This window comes from Thalassophryne amazonica, chromosome 8 (genome assembly GCF_902500255.1).
Source record: "Thalassophryne amazonica chromosome 8, fThaAma1.1, whole genome shotgun sequence".
Classification (NCBI taxonomy): Eukaryota; Metazoa; Chordata; class Actinopteri; order Batrachoidiformes; family Batrachoididae; genus Thalassophryne; species Thalassophryne amazonica.
Window position 1 is genome coordinate 117,815,439 of NC_047110.1, and position 24,118 is coordinate 117,839,556.

Genomic DNA, 24,118 nt, shown 5'->3' on the forward strand with positions numbered 1-24,118 from the left:
ACTGTTGCTCTTTTTGGACTGCCTCTTTGTGTACCGACCCCTGCTTACGAATCAAGTAAACGCCTCAATTGTACAGAGCTGTTCATCCGCGTCCTGCAATTGTGTCCAACCTGCTTTCCCAGTAGATCCTGATATTGACAAACAGCAGAAGTCCAACGTTTCTTCTGTGTTTCCCTCAGACTCACACTGAGTGTTTGATTTTTTTTATTTTTGCTTTTTTTGGGCAACACACAACACTTCACAGACACGGTAACTTAAATAATAATAAAAAAAAATGACTGCGAGGCTGCATGTTCAACCTCCAGCTGAAATGCATCTGCTGAATTGCAGAGAAAGAGGGATAAAAGAAAAAATCACGCAGGGACCCAGTCCATCAACCTTTATAAAAAAAAAACAAAAAAAAAACAAAACCCACAAAACTTAAAAATGGGTACATTTTACAAGTTGGAGAAAACAAAACAGAAAGCCACATCCCATCAGCATTTCAGCAAAATGCCAACACTTTGGCCTATTGATGTTGTTTAAAAACGCAGAAGTACTTTTTATCCGATTACTCGATTAATCGCCAGAATAATCGATAGAATACTCGATTACTAAAATAATCTATAGCTGCAGCCCTAGGTATTTCACAGTGTTATTGTACAGCCTGGCAGCAGCAGGGAGGAATGACCTACGGTATCGCTCCTTCTTGCACTGAGGGTGCCTCAGTCTGTCACTGAACGAGCTGCTCAGCTCCACTGCAGTCCGGTGCAAAGGGTCAGTGGAGTTGTTCATGATGGATTTGAGCTTGGCTAACACCCTCCTCTCAGCCACCTCCTCCAGAGAGTCCAGAGGACAGCCCAGGACAGAGCAGGACTTCCTGACCAGCTTGTTCAGTTATCGACATGTGTAACTGAGTATCATCAGCATAGCAGTGAAAGGTAATCCCAAAGCGCTGCAATATGTGCCCAAGGGGTGCTATATAAAAGAAGAAAAGCAGGGGGCCTAAGATGGACCCCTGTGGAACCCCAAATTTCATGTCACTAAGGTTAGAGATAGTGTTACTGTACAAAACACCGTGAGAACGACTGGTCAAGTATGACATCAACCATGCAAGGGCATTCCCAGTAATGATTCTCCAGCCTATCAAGTAGAATATGATGATCCACATTATCAAGCGCAGTACTGAGATCTAACAGCACCAGAACCGTAGTGGTGTCCGAGTCCATTGCAAGCAGAAGATCATTCACCACTTTAGTGATAGCCGTCTCTGTGGAATGATATTTTCTAAACGCAGACTGCAGTGGCTCAAAGAGATTATTCTCAGTAAGGTGGTGCACAAGCTGCTGTGAAACCTTTTTTTCCAGAATTTTACAGCAAAATTGATATCGGCCTATAATATTTCATTACACTAGGGTTATCAGGCTGGATGGAAAGGAATTGCAGGATACAAATGCATGGCTCAAACAAACAGCTCTGATTTGTAGAAGGCTTTACTGTTATGGATAGCAGAGATCGGTACACGGGTAAGCAGTCCAGAAAAAGCAGCAGTACAAAAATCAACAGGCAATCAGGCGTGATCAAAGCAACAGGCTGGAGGTCAGGTACATACAAAGAGGCAGGCAGGACTATGGAACACCGGTACAGAGCTGGAATAAAGGTGGTAATCCGCAAATGAGAAACAGGTGTACCTGGAAAGCACCAGAACCAGGGTGTGATCAGGGTGAGAGAGAAACAGCCATCACCAAGAACCAAGAGAGAGACAAGAGGAACAGAGACAGACAGACCCAAGCAGAAAAACCCAGTAAGAGAATAAATAAACAAACCAAAACCAGTGAAATGCAAAAATAACAAACACAACAAAAGAACAAAATAAAACAGAAAACCAAAGAAAACTCAAGCCCTGACAGTAACCCCCCCCACAGCCGACCCCGGATGGCCCGGGCACAGCAGGATGAAAGGCATGAAACTCACGGATAAGGGCCAGATCAAGGATAAAGCGGGAGGGAATCCAGGACCGCTCCTCGGGTCCATAACCCTCCCAATTCACCAGATACTGGAAACCATGGCCACAGCGGCAAGATTCCAGGAGCCGCCGCACCGTGAACACCAAACCACCATCCACACACCAGGCAGGAAGCAGGGGAACAGCTGGAGGGCACAAAGAACTAGATTCAAAGGATTCAAGGATTCAAAAGGAGTTTATTGTCATATGCACATAGGAACATGTTCCCTGCACAATGAAATGTGTTTACTGCATTTTTACCCATCCTAATTGCCAGTTAGGAGCAGAGGTCGCCTTTTTTGGCGCTCGTGGACCAGCTCCAGATGTATATCCCTGCCCTAGGTCACGAGCAGGGCTGAGCAAACCTTGACCGGCCTCATGACACACTTAACAAACAAAGTGACAAAGTGACAAAGTTTTTTTAATTCGGCACACAAAATATTCAAATAGAAAAAAATGAACAATTCCACAAACAAACACAGACAAAACTAGTGAGTCCGAAAGGGTGTTGGCTGAAGCAAAGCTTATTAGCGCCCACACCCTGCTAGTACAAGTCCAACAATTCTAATCAGTCATATTTACATAAATATAAATTCACTACTACATGTCGACACACAGACATACACATCAATATACTATTCACTTATAATTATATTTATATAGTACCAGATCATAAGAAAGTCAAATCAAGGCACTTTACGCCAGTAAGGACTAACCTTACCAACCCCCAGAGCAAGCATTAGGCAACTGTGGTGAGGAAAAACTCCCTATAAGGAAGAAACCTCAAGCAGACCAGCCTCTTGGGGGTGACCCTCTGCTTGGGCTGTGCCACATATACCTATATACATACGTATATACTTTACAAACATAAATATATACATACATATACACAGTCACTTATATACATATACACCTACCCATATCTATATATCTACATACGCATATACATACCCACACATTCAAATATACAATAAGTCCCACTTATAAATTGAACATTCCATATAAATCAAATTATATTTGCTTCTTTATGATACTTAGACATAATGTTCTTTTTGAGTAGTTTCTTAAATCTCACTAAGGTACTACTCATTCTAACCTCTGTTGAACATTTGTTCCATTTCTTCACCCCAACCACAGACACACAAAAACCCTTTACATTTGTTCTTACTGCTGGTTTCATAAAAATTGCACAACCTCTTAAACTATATCTGGATTCCCTCAATCGGAACAGACTCTGGACATGTCTCGGTAAGGCTTGGTTTTTCGCTCGAAATAAAGTTTGAATTGTAATGTAATCGACCAAATCAATGAATTTTAATAAATTTAAAGACACAAATAGAGAATGAGTTGGTTCACGATATTGTTTATTGCAGATGATTCGTATGGCTCGTTTTTGCAAAAGGAATATTGGATTGGTGTTTGATTTGTAAGTGTTTCCCCATGACTCAACACAATATGTCATATATGGTACCATCAGAGAATGATATAAAGTAAGTAACCCTTCTTGCGGCAGTAGGTCTTTGGCTTTATACAAAATGGCTATAGTTTTTGACAATTTTGATTTCACATAATTTATATGTGGTTTCCAGCTAAGTTTATTATCAATTATAACACCTAAAAATGTATTCTCTGTTACTAACTCAATTTCCTTATTGTTTATAGTTAAATTTTTACATTTGGGTGCCTGTTTATTTCCAAATATAATACATTTAGTTTTCCCAAGGTTGAGTGACAACTTATTAGCGTCAAACCAAACCTTACATTTTTCCAGTTCTTTCTCCACTATGTCCAGAAGCTGTTCAAGATTTTCACCGCTACAGAATACAGTTGTATCATCCGCAAAAGGGACACATCTCAGTGAACTCGACACCCAACTTATATCATTTATATAGATTATAAACAACAAAGGACCCAGCACTGAGCCCTGCGGCACCCCACATGTGACATCCCTGAGTTCAGAATTTGTATTATTGAATTGAACATACTGAAATCTGCCTTGTAAATAACTAGCTATCCATTCATATGCCAGACCTCTGATTCCATATTTCTGCAGTTTACTTAATAGTATTCCATGGTTAATTGTGTCAAACGCTTTCTGTAAATAAAAAAAAACACCTATTGTGTATTGTTTATTATCAATTGCAGTTGCTATACTTTCCACAAAGTCCATCAAAGCATGTGATGTAGTTCGAGACCTTCTGAATCAATATTGTTCTTCACAAATGATGTTATGTGTTATGTGTCGACGCAGATTGAGGAGCGAACCTGCGTCAGACAGGACCCAGCACTAAAAATAACCAGGAAGCGGTTCCATCAACATAAAACAATTTATTTTTCACCTGTGCCTAAATAAATTATACAAAAAAAAACCCCAACCCAATGTCCTTCAAGAGGAGTGACTGCTGGCACGCTCTCCAGTGTTCACGGGGAGAGAAGTCCGATGCTCCTGGACTCACCACCATCAAACAGACACCTCCCAGGTGGACACAACAAACTGACTCTGTTGAAGCACAGAAGATGTGAGGCACGTTAGCTATTATAGCAATTTCTTTCACAAAACACATGCTGTCAACAACACATCAAGGTTTATCCTTTTTATCTTTATGCACATGAGCAGCTTCTCACAATAAGTGGAGGATCACTTATCCTGCACGCCACAACAGTGAGAAGCAAGCCACACCATTCTCATCACAATTTCACATATACTATGTAGCAAAACATCAAGTTATTATCTACAATTAGTCCAACAGTTAATTACCTTTACTGTGTGCTGACAGCATGTGTCCTCACCCTTCCTTGCTTCACAGGCTTAATGTGTCAAACCCAGGTGCGGTCCTCAGCATCTCACAAACGAACATCACAAGGTCGAGTTCCCGGCAGTTCTGCTTGGCTCACACCTGCCTTAAAAGCAGAACGCCATCCAATTATCTGCTACAGCTGAAAGTCTTTAGGGCTGCACGTGAGCACCAGTCCCAGGTGCCTCACATGATATTGACGAGGGTGAGGATTCTTCAGCCAGCACCTTCTTTTCCACAGACAAATCAGCTTCCATGCCACCTGAGGAGCAAGAAAAGAAACAACACCAAAACCTCCAGCCACACCCCCCGACACACAACATTATGCTTCAGTAAATAATCATTTAATCTTTTAGCAAATATTTTTTCCAAAATTTTGGAAAATTGTGGCAGGAGTGATATAGGTCTATAATTAGAAAATGTGTGTTTGTCACCAGTTTTAAACAGAGGAATTACTTTGGCTATTTTCATTTGAGAAGGAAATTTACCAGTACTTAGTGACATATTGCATATATAATTGAACGGTTTTACTATACAATCAATAACTTTTTTTTAATAAAGCCATATCCAAATTATTAAAATCAGTCGATTTGTTACTTTTTGAACCATGAACCAGATCAAGTATTTCCCTTTCATGAGTACCACCAATGAACATTGAAACAGATTTGTTAAACGTTGAATTATTTACCCAGAAGTTATTAGTTGATGAGTCAATCTTACTGGCAAGATTTTTACCCACATTAACGAAGTATTCATTAAAGTGTTCAGCAATAGACTTGTCGTTATCAATCGTGATGTAGTTGTTACTCTGAAAAAATGAAGGATAATCTCTAGTTACTCTATTCTTTTTTACTATTTCATTTAATATAAAACACACATAAGCCGGTCTGGTACATGAACACATATAAAGCACACACAAGGAAAGAATTGGGAAAAGAAAAAACCTCCATTGCTGCTGTGTTGAACTCACGCAGCAGCACTGGAGAGCAAAAAAAAAAAAACCATAGCACAGAAAAACAGTCATAACAAAAAACAAATCACGACAGACGACATCCGAGACTTGGATGTGTCCAGTGTCCAGAGAGACAGCCCGGAAGGCCGCCCGTGGCACCATCGACAGGCCTTGTCTGTCCATCCTGGGGGGATCCCAGTCCTGAATCAGTCCACCAGAGTCTCAAGGTCCCACAGTCAACATCTCAGGACTGGGAAGGAAGGGAGGGAGGGGAAGACAAAGAGGCGGGGGAGACAAGGACCGTCTGTTTGACCTGACTGGTGTGGAAGGAGGGGTGGATACGGAGTGACCTAGGGAGACGGAGACGAACAGATACTGGATTAACAATTTTGGAAACCAGGAAGGGACCGATGAACCTGGGAGCCAATTTACCAGGCAGGCCGTTCAATCATTCGGTCTGCCCATTGGCCTGTGGATGGTAGCCCGATGTCAAACTAGCAGAGACCCCAAGGAGACGCCAGAATTCCTTCCAAAAATTAGAAATAAACTGGGGCCCTCTGTTGGGAAAGTGTAGGAACACGGACCCACAACAGGGGGCGCAAATGAACGGACAATGGAGTAAGTCAAAATAACAACGCTTTACTGTTGTGAATGTGCACAACGAATACAACCAATTACAGAAATGGACAAAAGTCAATACACAAAGGTGTCGTGTGGGCAGGCTCGAAGATAGGAGACGCCTCTCCAAGGTAAGACCGGAACCCCACGGCTTCCTCCGCCACAGGACCCCGGGAATACTGGAGCCGCCAAGTCCCGAACTCCCAGGTGGCCACTGCCTCCGCGTGTCGGACCTGGTACTGCTGGCGAGGGAAAAAGAACAGTTAGATGGGGGCGCGTTTGCACCCAGAACTCCGAACGGCAGGAAAGGTACCTCCACCTCTCGTTGGAACAGTAAACCAATAACTAGCTCAGTCAAAACTGTGTACTCAGTAGGCTTTGATATGTTACCTCTCTGGTAGAAACGATATCTCGGCAATGAGGTGGAGATGCCGTCCTGCTGATATACCCCACTGATGATTGCCGTCAGCTGTCTCAGGTGATGGGTGACAGCTGTCACCGAGGCTGCTCCCGTGAGGCGGCGGCGCCCTCTGGTGCCTGGAGCCCGCACTCCAGGCAGGGCGCCCTCTGGTGATGGTGGGCCAGCAGTACCTCCTCTTCAGCGGCCCACACAACACCCTCGGTCTGACACTATATCCTGAGGGAACCCGTGTAGTCTGAATACTTGGTTAAGCATTACTTCTGCTGTTTCCTTGGCCGAGGGAAGTTTGGGCAAGGAAATAGAATGTACCATCATAAATAGAATATCGACTACCTTAAGAACTACTGTATTACCCTTAGAGGGCAGAAGACCAGTTACAAAATCTAACATTATATGAGACCAAAGATGTGTGGGTACAGGCAGTTGCATTAACAACCCAGCAAGCGGGCGATTGGACGACTTATACATAGCACATCTTTGACAGGCGTTCACATATTCAGAAATATTGTTAGTTAGCCCAGGCCACCAAAATTTCTGTTGGATTACAAACATGGTTAATACAATGGGTCACAAGAAAAATGACTGTCATGTCCCCATCTGATTACGTCCCCCCTGAACCCAACTGGAACAAAAAGCTTGCCAGTGGGACAGCCTGGAGGCACCAGGACCCCATCAGCAGCAGATCGGACCTTCAATTTGATTTCCCAAGTAAGGGTAGATACAAAACAAGATGCGGGCAAGATTGTTTCCTGATTGGACTTGGCACAGGCTGGTTCACCCTGATGGGACAAAGCATCCAGTTTCCCATTTTTTGGCCCTAATCGGTATGAAAGTACAAAGGTAAACCTACTGAAAAAGATTGCCCACCTCGTTTGCCGGGCATTAAGATGTTTTTTTTTTTTTTTCCTGTCTGCATATATACACTGAACAAAAATATAAATGCAACACTTTTGGTTTTGCTCTCATTTGTATGAGATGAACTCAAAGATCTAAAACTTTTTCCACATACACAATATCACCATTTCCCTCAAATATTGTTCACAAACCAGTCTAAATCTGTGATAGTGAGCACTTCTCCTTTGCTGAGATAATCCATCCCACCTCACAGGTGTGCCATACCAAGATGCTGATTAGACACCATGATTAGTGCACAGGTGTGCCTTAGACTGCCCACAATAAAAGGCCACTCTGAAAGGTGCAGTTTTATCACACAGCGCAATGCCACAGATGTCGCAAGATTTGAGGGAGCGTGCAATTGGCATGCTGACAGCAGGAATGTCAACCAGAGCTGTTGCTCGTGTATTGAATGTTCATTTCTCTACCATAAGCCGTCTCCAAAGGCGTTTCAGAGAATTTGGCAGTACATCCAACCAGCCTCACAACTGCAGACCACGTGTAACCACACCAGCCCAGGACCTCCACATCCACCATGTTCACCTCCAAGATCGTCTTAGACCATCCACTCGGACAGCTGCTGAAACAATCGGTTTGCATAACCAAAGAATTTCTGCACAAACTGTCAGAAACCGTCTCAGGGAAGCTCATCTGCATGCTCGTCGTCCTCATCGGGGTCTCGACCTGACTCCAGTTCGTCGTCGTAACCAACTTGAGTGGGCAAATGCTCACGTTCGCTGGCGTTTGGCACGTTGGAGAGGTGTTCTCTTCACGGATGAATCCCAGTTCACACTGTTCAGGGCAGATGGCAGACAGCGTGTGTGGCGTCGTGTGGGTGAGCGGTTTTCTGATGACAATGTTGTGGATCGTGTGGCCCATGGTGGCGGTGGAGTTATGATATGGGCAGGCGTCTGTTATGGGCGAAGAACACAGGTGCATTTTATTGATGGCATTTTGAATGCACAGAGATACCATGACGAGATCCTGAGGTCCATTGTTGTGCCATACATCCAAGAACATCACCTCATGTTGCAGCAGGATAATGCACGGCCAAACAGCCGGTTCTCCAACAACCGCTGCAGGACCTGACGTACATGCCGGACATGGGTCTCAGGATCCGGAGAAAAGATGAGTATATCGTCCAGATATACGAAGACGAATCGGTGCAGGAAGTCCCGCAAGACGTCGTTAACCAAGGCTTGGAACGTCGCGGGGGCGTTGGTGAGGCCAAACGGCATGACCAGGTACTCAAAGTGACCTAACGGGGTGTTAAATGCCATCTTCCATTCGTCTCCCTTCCGGATCCGAACCAGGTGATACGCATTCCTAAGATCCAGCTTAGTAAAGATTTTGGCTCCATGCAGGGGGGTGAACACGGAATCTAACAACGGAAACGGGTATCGGTTGCGAACCGTGATTTCATTCAGCCCCCTGTAATCAATGCATGGACGGAGTCTGCCATCTTTCTTGTCCACAAAAAAGAAACCTGCATCCATCGGGGAGGTGGAGTTCTGGATCAACCCGGCAGCTAATGAGTCCCGGATGTAGGTCTCCATTGATTCGCGCTCAGGTCGTGAGAGGTTGTACAGCCTGCTGGACGGGAACTCAACGCCTGGAATCAGATCAATGGCACAATCGTACGGACGGTGCGGGGGAAGGGTGAGTGCCAGATCCTTGCTGAAGACATCAGCAAGATCGTGGTACTCAACCGGCACCGCCGTCAGGTTGGGAGGGACTTTGACTTCCTCCTTAGCATGTAAACCGGGAGGAACCGAGGATCCTAAACACGCCCGATGGCAGGTTTCGCTCCACTGAACCACCACCCCAGACGGCCAATCAATCCGGGGATTGTGTTTCAACATCCACGGGAAGCCCAAAATCACGCGGGAGGTAGAAGGAGTCACAAAAAACTTGATCTCCTCCCGATGATTCCCAGACACCACCAGAGTTACAGGTTGTGTCTTGTGCATGATTAAAGGGAGAAGGGTGCCATCTAGTGCCCGCACCTGCAATGGCGAAGGAAGCGCCACCAGAGGGAGCCCTACCTCCCTTGCCCATCTGCTGTCTAGCAGATTCCCTTCGGACCCCGTGTCCACCAGTGCTGGGGCTTGAAGGGTTAAATCCCCACTCAGGATTGTAACTGGGAGTCATGTGACAATATGTGTGTGTCCCACGTGAATGTTATGACCCCCCCTTAGCCCAGTCTCTAAGGGCGGGTGTTGTTGTTTTGGCCGTTTGGGGCAGTTTTTCTGTATGTGCTCTTTTGAGCTGCAGAGAAAACACTCCCCGTGGACCAGCCTCCTCATTCTGTCAGCTGTTCTCATTTTGGCCCTGTGCGTTTCCCTAGCAACGTCAGCAGGGGGAGCTGTTGCCCCACGGAGCGCTGCGGCTGTGGAGCGTGGGGAGGGCGGAACCTTTTTGAACCCGGAAGGGAGAGGGACGGCGGGTGCCCAGCCACGTCCTTCGCCTCGCTCCCGACAGCGTTCCTCCAACCGATTGTCTAACCATATAACGAGATCGATAAGCCCATCTAAATCCCGCAGTTCTTCCTTAGCTACCAGGTGCTCCTTCAGGACTGACGACAGTCCGTTTATGAAGGCGGCGCGGAGCGCAACGTTATTCCAGCCGGACCTCGCAGCCGCGATGCGGAAGTCGACTGCATATTCGGCTGCGCGCCGGCGCCCCTGTCGCATTGACAGCAGCACTGTTGAAGCGGTCTCTCCTCTGTTAGGGTGATCAAACACTGTTCTGAACTCCCTCACAAACCCAGTATAAGAGGTAAGGAGCCGTGAGTTTTGCTCCCAAAGCGCTGTAGCCCAAGCGCGTGCCTCACCACGAAGCAAGTTAATAACATAAGCCACCTTGCTGGCGTCAGACGCGTACATGACGGGGCGTTGTGCAAAGACAAGCAAACACTGCATCAGAAAGTCCACGCACGTCTCCACACAACCTTCGTACGGCTCTCGGGGGCTTATGTATGCTTCAGGGGATGGTGGGAGGGGTTGTTGAACGACCACTGGAACATTCATATCTTGCACAGGGTCGGCAGGAGGAGGAGCCGCAGCAGCGCCCTGAGCGCTCGCTGCCACCTGTGCGGAGAGAGCCTCCACCCTGCGGTTCAGGAGGATGTTTTGCTCTGTCATCTCTGCCAACCGAGCCGTAAAGGCGGTGAGGATGTGCTGCAACTCACCAATCACGCCTCCTGCAGACGGCTGTGCACCCTGCTCTCCCATTGGCCGTTCAATCACTGGGTGACGCCCCTCGGAGTCCATGACGCTGGCCGAGATATCCTGTTGTGAAAGTGTAGTGACGGACCCACAACAGGGGGCGCAAATGAACGGACAATAGAAGGAGTCAAATTTGAACACTTTACTGTTGTGAATGCCACAACCATACACAGCAGATTATAGAATGATACAAAGTCAATGGATAAAGGTGTTGTGTGGGCAGGCTCGACGATAGGAGACGTCCGTCTAAAGAAGAACCAGAACCACATGATTTCCTCCGCCACCATCACTAATGATTAAATGCAGAGTGGTGCATACAGAGCAAAAAGAGAAAGAAACAGTGCATCATGGGAACCCCCCAGCAGTCTACGTCTATAGCAGCATAACTAAGGGATGGTTCAGGGTCACCTGATCCAGCCCTAACTATAAGCTTTAGCAAAAAGGAAAGTTTTAAGCCTAATCTTAAAAGCAGAGAGGGTGTCTGTCTCCCTGATCTGAATTGGGAGCTGATTCCACAGGAGAGGAGCCTGAAAGCTGAAGGCTCTGCCTCCCATTCTACTCTTACAAACCCTAGGAACTACAAGTAAGCCTGCAGTGTGAGAGCGAAGCGCTCTATTGGGGTGATATGGTACAACGAGGTCCCTAAGATAAGATGGGACCTGATTATTCAAAACCTTATAAGTAAGAAGAAGAATTTTAAATTCTATTCTAGAATTAACAGGAAGCCAATGAAGAGAGGCCAATATGGGTGAGATATGCTCTCTCCTTCTAGTCCCTGTTAGTACTCTAGCTGCAGCATTTTGAATTAACTGAAGGCTTTTTAGGGAACTTTTAGGACAACCTGATAATAATGAATTACAATAGTCCAGCCTAGAGGAAATAAATGCATGAATTAGTTTTTCAGCATCACTCTGAGACAAGACCTTTCTAATTTTAGAGATATTGCGTAAATGCAAAAAGCAGTCCTACATATTTGTTTAATATGCGCTTTGAATGACATATCCTGATCAAAAATGACTCCAAGATTTCTCACAGTATTACTAGAGGTCAGGGTAATGCCATCCAGAGTAAGGATCTGGTTAGACACCATGTTTCTAAGATTTGTGGGACCAAGTACAATAACTTCAGTTTTATCTGAGTTTAAAAGCAGGAAATTAGAGGTCATCCATGTCTTTATGTCTGTAAGACAATCCTGCAGTTTAGCTAATTGGTGTGTGTCCTCTGGCTTCATGGATAGATAAAGCTGGGTATCATCTGCGTAACAATGAAAATTTAAGCAATACCGTCTAATAATACTGCCTAAGGGAAGCATGTATAAAGTGAATAAAATTGGTCCTAGCACAGAACCTTGTGGAACTCCATAATTAACTTTAGTCTGTGAAGAAGATTCCCCATTTACATGAACAAATTGTAATCTATTAGACAAATATGATTCAAACCACCGCAGCACATTGCCTTTAATACCTATGGCATGCTCTAATCTCTGTAATAAAATTTTATGGTCAACAGTATCAAAGCAGCACTGAGGTCTAACAGAACAAGCACAGAGATGAGTCCACTGTCCGAGGCCATAAGATCATTTGTAACCTTCACTAATGCTGTTTCTGTACTATGATGAATTCTAAAACCTGACTGAAACTCTTCAAATAGACCATTCCTCTGCAGATGATCAGTTAGCTGTTTTACAACTACCCTTTCAAGAATTTTTGAGAGAAAAGGAAGGTTGGAGATTGGCCTATAATTAGCTAAGATAGCGGGGTCAAGTGATGGCTTTTTAAGTAATGGTTTAATTACTGCCACCTTAAAAGCCTGTGGTACATAGCCAAGTAACAAAGATAGATTGATCATATTTAAGATCAAAGCATTAAATAATGGTAGGGCTTCCTTGAGCAGCCTGGTAGGAATGGGGTCTAATAAACATGTTGATGGTTTGGATGAAGTATCTAATGAAAATAACTCAGACAGAACAATCGGAGAGAAAGAGTCTAACCAAATACCGGCATCACTGAAAGCAGCCAAAGATAACGATACGTCTTTGGGATGGTTATGAGTAATTTTTTCTCTAATAGTTAAAATTTTGTTAGCAAAGAAAGTCATGAAGTCATTACTAGTTAAAGTTAATGGAATACTCAGCTCAATAGAGCTCTGACTCTTTGTCAGCCTGGCTACAGTGCTGAAAAGAAACCTGGGGTTGTTCTTATTTTCTTCAATTAGTGATGAGTAGAAAGATGTCCTAGCTTTACGGAGGGCTTTTTTATAGAGCAACAGACTCTTTTTCCAGGCTAAGTGAAGATCTTCTAAATTAGTGAGACGCCATTTCCTCTCCAACTTACAGGTTATCTGCTTTAAGCTACGAGTTTGTGAGTTATACCACCGAGTCAGGTACTTCTGATTTAAAGCTCTCTTTTTCAGAGGAGCTACAGCATCCAAAGTTGTCTTCAATGAGGATGTAAAACTATTGACGAGATACTCTATCTCACTTACAGAGTTTAGGTAGCTACTCTGCACTGTGTTGGTATATGGCATTAGAGAACATAAAGAAGGAATCATATCCTTAAACCTAGTTACAGCGCTTTCTGAAAGACGTCTAGTGTAATGAAACTTATTCCCCACTGCTGGGTAGTCCATCAGAGTAAATGTAAATGTTATTAAGAAATGATCAGACAGAAGGGAGTTTTCAGGGAATACTGTTAAGTCTTCAATTTCCATACCATAAGTCAGAACAAGATCTAAGATATGATTAAAGTGGTGGGTGGACTCATTTACATTTTGAGCAAAGCCAATAGAGTCTAATAATAGATTAAATGCAGTGTTGAGGCTGTCATTCTCAGCATCTGTGTGGATGTTAAAATCGCCCACTATAATTATCTTATCTGAGCTAAGCACTAAGTCAGACAAAAGGTCTGAAAATTCACAGAGAAACTCACAGTAACGGCCAGGTGGACGATAGATAATAACAAATAAAACTGGTTTTTGGGACTTCCAATTTGGATGGACAAGTCTAAGAGTCAAGCTTTCAAATGAATTAAAGCTCTGTCTGGGTTTTTGATTAATTAATAAGCTGGAATGGAAGATTGCTGCTAATCCTCCGCCCCGGCCCGTGCTACGAGCGTTCTGACAGTTAGTGTGACTCGGGGGTGTTGACTCATTTAAACTAACATATTCATCCTGCTGTAACCAGGTTTCTGTTAGGCAGAATAAATCAATATGTTGATCAATTATTATATCATTTACCAACAGGGACTTAGAAGAGAGAGACCTAATGTTTAATAGACCACATTTAACTGTTTTAGTCTGTGGTGCAGTTGAAGGTGCTATATTATTTTTTCTTTTTGAATTTTTATGCTTAAATAGATTTTTGCTGGTTATTGGTGGTCTGGGAGCAGACACCGTCTCTACGGGGATGGGGTAATGAGGGGATGGCAGGGGGAGAGAAGCTGCAGAGAGGTGTGTAAGACTACAACTCTGCTTCCTGGTCCCAACCCTGGATAGTCACGGTTTGGAGGATTTAAGAAAATTGGCCAGATTTCTAGAAATGAGAGCTGCTCCATCCAAAGTGGGATGGATGCCGTCTCTCCTAACAAGACCAGGTTTTCCCCAGAAGCTTTGCCAATTATCTATGAAGCCCACCTCATTTTTTGGACACCACTCAGACAGCCAGCAATTCAAGGAGAACATGCGGCTAAACATGTCACTCCCGGTCCGATTGGGGAGGGGCCCAGAAAAAACTACAGAGTCCGACATTGTTTTTGCAAAGTTACACACCGATTTAATGTTAATTTTAGTGACCTCCGATTGGCGTAACCGGGTGTCATTACTGCCGACGTGAATTACAGTCTTACCAAATTTACGCTTAGCCTTAGCCAGCAGTTTCAAATTTCCTTCAATCTCGCCTGCTCTGGCCCCCGGAAGACAATTGACTATGGTTGCTGGTGTCGCTAACTTCACATTTCTCAAAACAGAGTCGCCAATAACCAGAGTTTGATCCTCGGCGGGTGTGTCGCCGAGTGGGGAAAAACAGTTAGAAATGTGAACGGGTTGGCGGTGTACACGGGGCTTCTGTTTAGAACTACGCTTCCTCCTCACAGTCACCCAGTCGGCCTGCTTTCCCGGCTGCTCGGGATCTGCCAGAGGGAAACTAACGGCGGCTAAGCTACCTTGGTCCGCACCGACTACAGGGGCCTGGCTAGCTGTAGAATTTTCCATGGTGCGGAGCCGAGTCTCCAATTCGCCCAGCCTGGCCTCCAAAGCTACGAATAAGCTACACTTATTACAAGTACCGTTACTGCTAATGGAGGCCGAGGAATAACTAAACATTTCACACCCAGAGCAGAAAAGTGCGGGAGAGACAGGAGAAGCCGCCATGCTAAACCGGCTAAGAGCTAGTAGCTGCGCTAAGCTAGCGGATTCCTAAAAACACGCAAAGTGAATAATGTGTAAATAATTTAGAGGTGATTCAGCAGAAGGAGTGCTTTAGTTAAGGCACGTGGAGATTACACTGGGAAACAAATCGTAATCTAGATAACTAGATCAATCTAACTGCGCAGATTAAACAGCTAACAGATACAGAAAAACACTGCTGTGCTCCGGAACAGGAAGTGATACAATACCGCAGTGAGAGCCAACCACCAGTAGAGGCAAGCAAGAGCAAGATTATGTCACAGAATCAGCAGCTCAAACTCAGAGGAGATGAGAGTCAATGGATAACAATTCTTTACAGTGATATCATTGAGCCCATGATCATCAATACAACGGTGGAGTGTCTTATCTTTTTTCTCAATGAAGAAGAACCCCTCCCCTGCGGGCGATGATGAATCAAACCAGTGGCAAGAGATTCTTGAATGTACTCATTCATAGCATTGCGTCAGGAGCTGACAGAGAAAAGAGCTTCCCTTGAGGTAGGCTTACCTGGGGAGGAGCTTAGTAGCACAGTCGTATTCCCGGTAAGGCCTTAATGATTTAGCTTTGCTTTTACTAAATAAGTGCCAAATCATGATAGCACGATGCTCCTGCGAGATCCGGATTAGAATTCCACTGAGAACAAACAGTTTTAGTCAAACAGGACTTTTTTGTAAGATGAACCCCAAGACACAATATTCCCCCGTGACCAGTTAAAATTCTGTGCTGTTGTAACCAGGAGTGCCCTAGAATAAGCAGATATGTCATATTGTCAAATATGTGAAAGCTGATTAATTCAGAGTGGTTCTCCGACACTGTTAAGGAACAGACTGAGTACGGTGAGAAATACAACCTAATTCAGGGCCATCCACAGCACACACCAGCAGAGGGCACAAGAGCTTAAACAATTTCAGGTGCAGGGACCTAGCCAGAGAAGACAAAATCAGGTTAGCATCAGAACTGGAATCAACAAAAGCCTCATCAGGGTTTGGGCTGCTTCTTGCCCCATAGAGGTGTGTTGGAAAACCAATGCAGAGCAGCTGTGAATGCTGGAAGAGAAGCACAGATGGCAGACTGCCGACCCCACTCAGCTGTTGCTCACACCAAAGCATGACCAGTCAGGTGAGTGATTGCGTAAGCTATCTTTACCCTATCGGACGGGAACTTAACTTGACATGAGCTCAAAATTTAACTCACACTGAATAATAAATGGTCTGATGTCACTGGACTCCCCTGAGAAGTGTTCAGGTGGAGACAGCAGATGGCAGTAGTCAAGATCAGGTACAGAAGCTGTTGCAGCTGCTGAATGCCCCGGTGGAGGCACACTGGTGCTGCCAGCGGCCAGAGTAATTGTCCGATCTGGGTGCTCTCCAACTCCATGAATAAGTCCTGGCATTTAGCGAGGTCGCTAAACATGGAAGAGAGACCTTTGAGGTGGTCTTGTTGCTGTGCGAGTTGCTTACTATGGTGTTGTACTGCCACCTGGAATGGGCTACAGCTGGCTGTGAACATTGTTGGCCAGTTTGTACAATTAGGCTGGATGGCCAGGAATTGCAGGACACAACAAACAGCTCAAACAAACAGCTCTGATTTTTAGAAACCTTTACTGTTGTGGATAGCAAAGGTTGGTACACGAGTAGTCCAGAAAAAGCAGCAGTACAAAAAGCATCAGGCAATCAAGCGGGGTCAAAGCAACAGGCTGGAGGTCAGATACACACAAAGAGACAGGCAGGACTATGGAACACAGGTACAAAGCTGGAATGAAGGCACAAGCCACGACAAACTGGTGAGAGACAAACACACCCAGTGAGCTTATGTAACCCCAGGTGGTAATCCTCAAATCAGAAACAGGTGTTCCTGGAAAGCACCAGAACCAGGGCGTGATCAGGGAGAGAGAGAAACACCCATCACCAAGAATCAAGAGAGAGAGACAAGAAGAACAGAGACAGACAGACCCAAGCAGAAAAACTCAGCAAGAGAATAAACAAACCAAAACCAATGAAATGCAAAAATAAAAAGAACAAAAGGAACAAAATAAAACAGAACAGATCCAGAAATAGGAACAGATGCAGATGAGAGATTAATAATTTTAATAATAATTTCCACCATAGTCAGCCCAAGAGTGGGCCACAGGTCCTTAAACAGTTTTGTTGGTATAGGATCAAATAAACAGGTTGTGCTTTTTGTTGACGTAACGAGATTCGTCAGCATGCCTAGTGAGATACTATCAAATTCTATAAATCTAGGTAATACCTCAGTAGTGGTGCCCACCTCAATAGCAGGGTGTAGTGGCTGGGTTAAGGCATGCTGGGATATGTTTAACCTGATGTCTTCTATTTTTCTTCTCAAAGTAATCCAGGAAATCTTGTAAAAGGAGAGTAAACTACAGGTGGTTGTCCATGAATAAGTGTTGCCACCGTGTCGAACAAGAACTTTGAGTTATGCTTGTTTTTGTTGATCATATCAGAGTAATAGATCCAGCCCTAATAGTTAGGGCTGGATCAGGTGACCCTGGACCATCCCTTGGTTATGTTGCTTTAGACGTAGACTGTGGGGGGGTTCCCATGATGCACTGTTTCTTTCTCTTTTTGCTCCGTATGCATCACTCTGCATTTAATCATTAGTGATCGATCTCTTTTTCCTGGTTCTTTCCCTCAGCCCCAACCAGTCTCAGCAGAAGACTGCCCCTCCCTGAGCCTGGTTCTGCTGGAGGTTTCTTCCTGTTAAAAGGGAGTTTTTCCTTCCCACTGTGGCCAAGTGCTTGCTCATAGGGGGTCGTTTTGACCGTTGGGGTTTTTCATAATTATTGTATGGCCTTGTCTTGCAATGTGGAGCGCCTTGGGGCAACTGTTTGTTGTGATTTGGCGCTATATAAGAAAAAAGTTGATTGATTGATTGAATAGGTCCACTTTGTAGCCAGTAGTGCATGTTTATAGTCTAAGATAGAATCACACTACGCAAGGTGGAATATTTCTAATTTGGAACTACGCCATTTCTGTTCTAGACCTGTATTTATTTTGATTTTCTCAATGAAAAAACTCCTAAGAGTAAACCACCACTCCTAAGATTAACACAAGAGTAAAGTAATGAGGTAAAATTCACAGCAGTTATGTCATCTGCAAACATCATAGTCCATGAAGTGTCCTGTCTGGTCTTATCTGTCAACCTGCCCATCACCACTGTGAACAAGAAAGTGTCAGGATTGGGATTTTGTTATATTTTCTGTGATATTTTTCTCTGTTGTTTTTTTGCTTGGGATTTATTTTACTGCTTTTTCTTGTGTGTCACTTGGGTGCTTGGTGGTTTGCTTTTCACGTGCTGCTCTGGATCTTTCCTTCACACCTGTTTCTCATAACCTGCTCATTTCACTCTGTATTTAAACCCCTCTTATCCCCCTCACCCCAGATCATTGTGCTTAATCGCCTTCACTTCCAGCCTGTCTTCTGAGTGTTCTTGTCTTCTTGTCTTGATTGTCTAGCTGTGTTTTTGAACACTCTGCCTGTTTTTGGACTCTGCCTTTTTGCCTCATGTTTTGGTTACTGTTTGCTGACTGCCTTTTTGTGTACTGGACCCTGCACGTTTGTTCAGTAAAGAATTTTGAACAGCTGTCTCCTGTGTCTGAGTCCAGCATTTGTGTCCAACCTTCTCGTGCTCCAAACCTTGTTAGAAAGAACTCAAAGCTGATCCTTGGTGTAATCCCACCTCCACCTTGAATGAGTCTGTCATTCCGACTGTGCATCTCACTGCTGTCACACTATCCATGTACATGTCCTGCACCACCCTCACATACTTCTCTGCCACTCCAGATTTCTTCATACAGTACCACAGTTCTTCTCTTGGCACCCTATCATAAGCTTTCTCTAAATCCACAATCACAATGTGATTCTGGCCTTCTCTTTACTTCTCCATCAGTATTTTCAAAGCAAACATTGCATCTGTAGTGCTCTTTCTTGGCATGAAACCATATTGCTGCTGACAGATCTTCACCTGTTTTCTAAGCCTAGCTTCTACTACTCTTTCCCATAACTTTATGCTGTGGCTGATCAGCTTTATGCCTCTGTAGTTACTGCAGCTCTGCACATCACCCTTGTTCTTAATAATAGGAACCAGCACACTGTCTCCACTTGTCAGGCATCCTCTCATTTTCCAAGATTTCACTGACCTGACATCTGGACCGACTACCAATCCTCTCCATAGCCACCCTCACGTCATCTTTTTACACCATTTTACACCACATTCATTTACATTTTACACAAAGAAATGGTTGAAAGATGGTCAGATTTGTGAACATTAATTGATTATTAACAGTGTCTTGGAAAACTATATATTAATTGTGAGTAATCCGTTGCTGGTGTTTCTTGTTGGTGCTTGTGGGGGTTGTATCTATTTTTATATTTTGTAGTATTTTGTACATTGTGACCTGCTGTTTCTTGCTTCTGCCCAGGGACAACAGATGAAAATTAGCTTGTAGCTAAATCTGGTCTGTGCAACACATTTGTTGTGTAATGTCCCTGTCAAATAAATAAATCTCTATACATAAAGGGCTATGTCTGTCTGTCTGTTTGTCTGTCTGGGATAAACTCCCAAACTATAATATGTAGCCCTAAAAACTATATATATTCTGAATCCTCATGACATGGGGAACAAACTGGTGCCATTTTTTTAAAAGTGTAAGATATTTACATTGACTGTTACCTACCTTTTGTGTGTAATTTTGTTATAAATTTGATTTCAAAACAAAGTCTGCATGAAGGACTTCAAATGTGTATTTCCACTTAGTTTGGGGAGTCGACCTCTTATAGTTCTGCTGGACAAACTTTAGCCCATTAAATATTATATTTATAAGACATCAACATTACAAAAACAAATGCTGGGCAATTGTTTTGATTAAAATGATTGACATTTGGCTTATGTCAAAAACAGGTTAACCCGGGCAGCACCAGGTACCCCAGCTAGTAAATAAATAAATCCTTACTAATCTCTTGTATTTCCTGGTTTACTCTTTCCTGATCATCCAGCCTTTTCTCTCTCTCATTTTCTTCATTCATCAGCTCCTCAAAATATTCCGTCCACCTTCTTAACACACTCTCCTCACTTGTCAGCACATTACCATCTGCTTCTTTTATCACCCTTACCTGCTGCACATCCTTTCCAGCTCTGTCATTTTGTCTGGCCAATCGGTAGAAGTCCTTTTCTCCTTGCTTACTGTTCAACTTCTTGCCACCACCTTAGTCTCCAATTCCTTTTAGCTTGGATCTCCTACACAGAATGTAGTCCACCTCTGTGCCCCTTCCTCCACTCATATGTTATCCTGTGTTCCTTCCTTTTCTTAAAGTAGGTGTTGCCATTTCCATCCTTTTTGCAAAATCAACTACCATCTGTCCTTCCCCATTCCTATCCTTGATACCATATCTACCCATTACTTCCTCATCACCTCTGTTCCCTTCACCAACATGCCCATTGAAGTCCGCTCCTGTCACCACTCTTTCATGCTTGGGTTCACTCTCCACCACCTCATCTAACACACTCCAGAAATTTCCTTTCTCCTTCATCTCACAACCTACCTGTGGGGCATATGCACTGATGATATTCATCATCACCCCTTCATGGTTACTTAGTGAGACTCAGATGAGGAGGATCACAGGCACTGTGAGAGAACAACAGCTCTGTGGTGCACTTCTCTTGGCATGATCCAGCACGCAGATGCGTCGGTGTTGAGATTCCCAACAGCGGCAGGATGTCCAGGACACACCCACGCTTCACTTAGCTGCAGCAGATTTTTGAGATGTGAGGATGGACCAGTTGTCAGCCTGGCTGGTTGACATCCAGGAGTCAAGGCGGTTTCATGGTATTGTAGAAGCAGCAAAGCACAGCAAATGCACATGCTCCCAGACATGAGCTGACTTGCACTTCGTAGGTAATGAATTGTTTTTCTGTGACTGTCGAGCTCTCTAACATATTGTGACATCTGGCATCTTTGTCTCTTCTGTTCTTCTCTGTCATTTCTGATGGGACTTGCTCTCTGCAGTTCACTGGGCAACCAGGATAATGCAGTCATTGAAGGCGTAGGTCTGCAAAGATATAAGTAATTTCATAATAACTGCAGCACTTCTGAAAGATTCAGACCTCCTATTGTGGGCCATGTTACCATCTTAACGTACACAGTGGCAGAGCTAATCATGGGGTCAGGGTGGTCCCAAAGCCCACCATGGACTTTGACGGTTATTTGCTGTATTGTGACCGCTGACCTTGAAAGGGTAGTTGTAAAACAGCTAACTGATCATCTGCAGAGGAATGGTCTATTTGAAGAGTTTCAGTCAGGTTACAGAATTCATCATAGTACAGAAACAGCATTAGTGAAGGTTACAAATGATCTTCTTATGGCCTCAGACAGTGGACTCATCTCTGTGCTTGTTCTGTTAGACCTCAGTGCTGCTTTTGATACTGTTGACCATAAAATTTTATTACAGAGATTAGAGCATGCCATAGGTATTAAAGGCACTGCGCTGCGGTGGTTTGAATCATATTTATCTAATAGATTACAATTTGTTCATGTAAATGGGGAATCGTCTTCACAGACTAAGGTTAATTATGGAGTTCCACAAGGTTCTGTGCTAGGACCAATTTTATTCACTTTATACATGTTTCCCTTAGGCAGCATTATTAGACAGCATTGCTTAAATTTTCATTGTTACGCAGATGATACCCAGCTTTATCTATCCATGAAGCCAGAGGACACACACCAATTAGCTAAACTGCAGGATTGTCTTACAGACATAAAGACATGGATGACCTCTAATTTCCTGCTTTTAAACTCAGATAAAACTGAAGTTATTGTACTTGGCCCCACAAATCTTAGAAACATGGTGTCTAACCAGATCCTTACTCTGGATGGCATTACCCTGACCTCTAGTAATACTGTGAGAAATCTTGGAGTCATTTTTGATCAGGATATGTCATTCAATGCGCATATTAAACAAATATGTAGGACTGCTTTTTTTCATTTGCGCAATATCTCTAAAATTAGAAAGGTCTTGTCTCAGAGTGATGCTGAAAAACTAATTCATGCATTTATTTCCTCTAGGCTGGACTATTGTAATTCATTATTATCAGGTTGTCCTAAAAGTTCCCTGAAAAGCCTTCAGTTAATTCAAAATGCTGCAGCTAGAGTACTGACAGGGACTAGAAGGAGAGAGCATATCTCACCCATATTGGCCTCTCTTCATTGGCTTCCTGTTAATTCTAGAATAGAATTTAAAATTCTTCTTCTTACTTATAAGGTTTTGAATAATCAGGTCCCATCTTATCTTAGGGACCTCGTAGTACCATATCACCCCAATAGAGCGCTTCGCTCTCAGACTGCAGGCTTACTTGTAGTTCCTAGGGTTTGTAAGAGTAGAATGGGAGGCAGAGCCTTCAGCTTTCAGGCTCCTCTCCTGTGGAACCAGCTCCCAATTCAGATCAGGGAGACAGACACCCTCTCTACTTTTAAGATTAGGCTTAAAACTTTCCTTTTTGCTAAAGCTTATAGTTAGGGCTGGATCAGGTGACCCTGAACCATCCCTTAGTTATGCTGCTATAGACTTAGACTGCTTGGGGGTTCCCATGATGCACTGAGTGTTTCTTTCTCTTTTTGCTCTGTATGCACCACTCTGCATTTAATCATTAGTGATTGATCTCTGCTCCCCTCCACAGCATGTCTTTTTCCTGGTTCTCTCCCTCAGCCCCAACCAGTCCCAGCAGAAGACTGCCCCTCCCTGAGCCTGGTTCTGCTGGAGGTTTCTTCCTGTTAAAAGGGAGTTTTTCCTTCCTACTGTTGCCAAGTGCTTGCTCACAGGGGGTCGTTTTGACCGTTGGGGTTTTTCCGTAATTATTGTATGTCCTTGCCTTACAATATAAAGCGCCTTGGGGCAACTGTTTGTTGTGATTTGGCGCTATATAAATAAAATTGATTGAATTGATTGATTGACCTGTGCATGTCTTATTGTGATACCTGTCTGTGCTGCAGTGACCTGATGTCCGAGTTGAGCACGTCGTTAAACCTCACTGAGCAGACTCTGGTCCAGGCAGCAGCAGAGGCTGATGCTGCAGACACAAAACTGGTTGATCTGACAGCTGCCACTCAGAAACTGAGCCAAACCATCCAGGACCTACTGGACCAGGTCGAGTTCATCAAGAATTCCAATCTCAGGGGTAAGACTCTACCATGTTCATAAAGGTCAGAGGATATGAATCCAGCTTGAAGGTTAAAGTGAAAAAGGGTACAAACCCAGTGGGTTCAGAAAGGTCAAAGAGTTGATTCTGTCATGTTCAGAAGGTTAAAGAAGAAGCGCGAGGAGTAGACATGGGCTGATAACCGGTTTCTCGGTATACCGCGGTATCAAAAAGCCATGGTATCAAAACCACTAAAATTTTCCGTTATACCGTCCCTATGGTATGAGTGGGTTATGAGAATTCTTGACAGGCAGAGCAGAGGCGGGCGCTGCCGCCCTTCCCGCTGGCGCGCACCTCTGTCTCTGTTTACAAACAGGCAGCTAACGTTAGCTAGCTCTGCATCATGGCTGAAGGAGGCGATAGACATTGCGTCAATTTGTGCGCCTGCATCACGCGCACTTCATATGCAAATAGCCATAATGTTGTTAAAGCACATTTTAAAGCTGTACATAATACTGTGAAACCGCGGTATTTTTGCTCACAGTTATCATACCATCCAAATCTCATACCAGCCCATGACTAGTTAGGAGTCTCAAATGTGTCAGGAAGCACACAGAACATACTCTGTTCAAGTGTGTTCAGCACGTTGTCTAAACACTGTTAACCTGTTGGGGA

General features: G+C 44.0%; 1 protein-coding gene across 1 annotated transcript in view; it reads left to right on the plus strand.

Moving 5' to 3' along the window:
* LOC117515001 (laminin subunit beta-1-like) overlaps positions 1-24,118 on the plus strand; it is a 476,107-nt gene that overhangs the window by 302,383 nt on the left and 149,606 nt on the right. Inside the window, exon 45 of the mRNA XM_034175563.1 lies at positions 23,298-23,482. Coding sequence (XP_034031454.1) covers positions 23,298-23,482 — 185 coding nt within the window. The remainder of the gene's footprint in view (positions 1-23,297; positions 23,483-24,118) is intronic.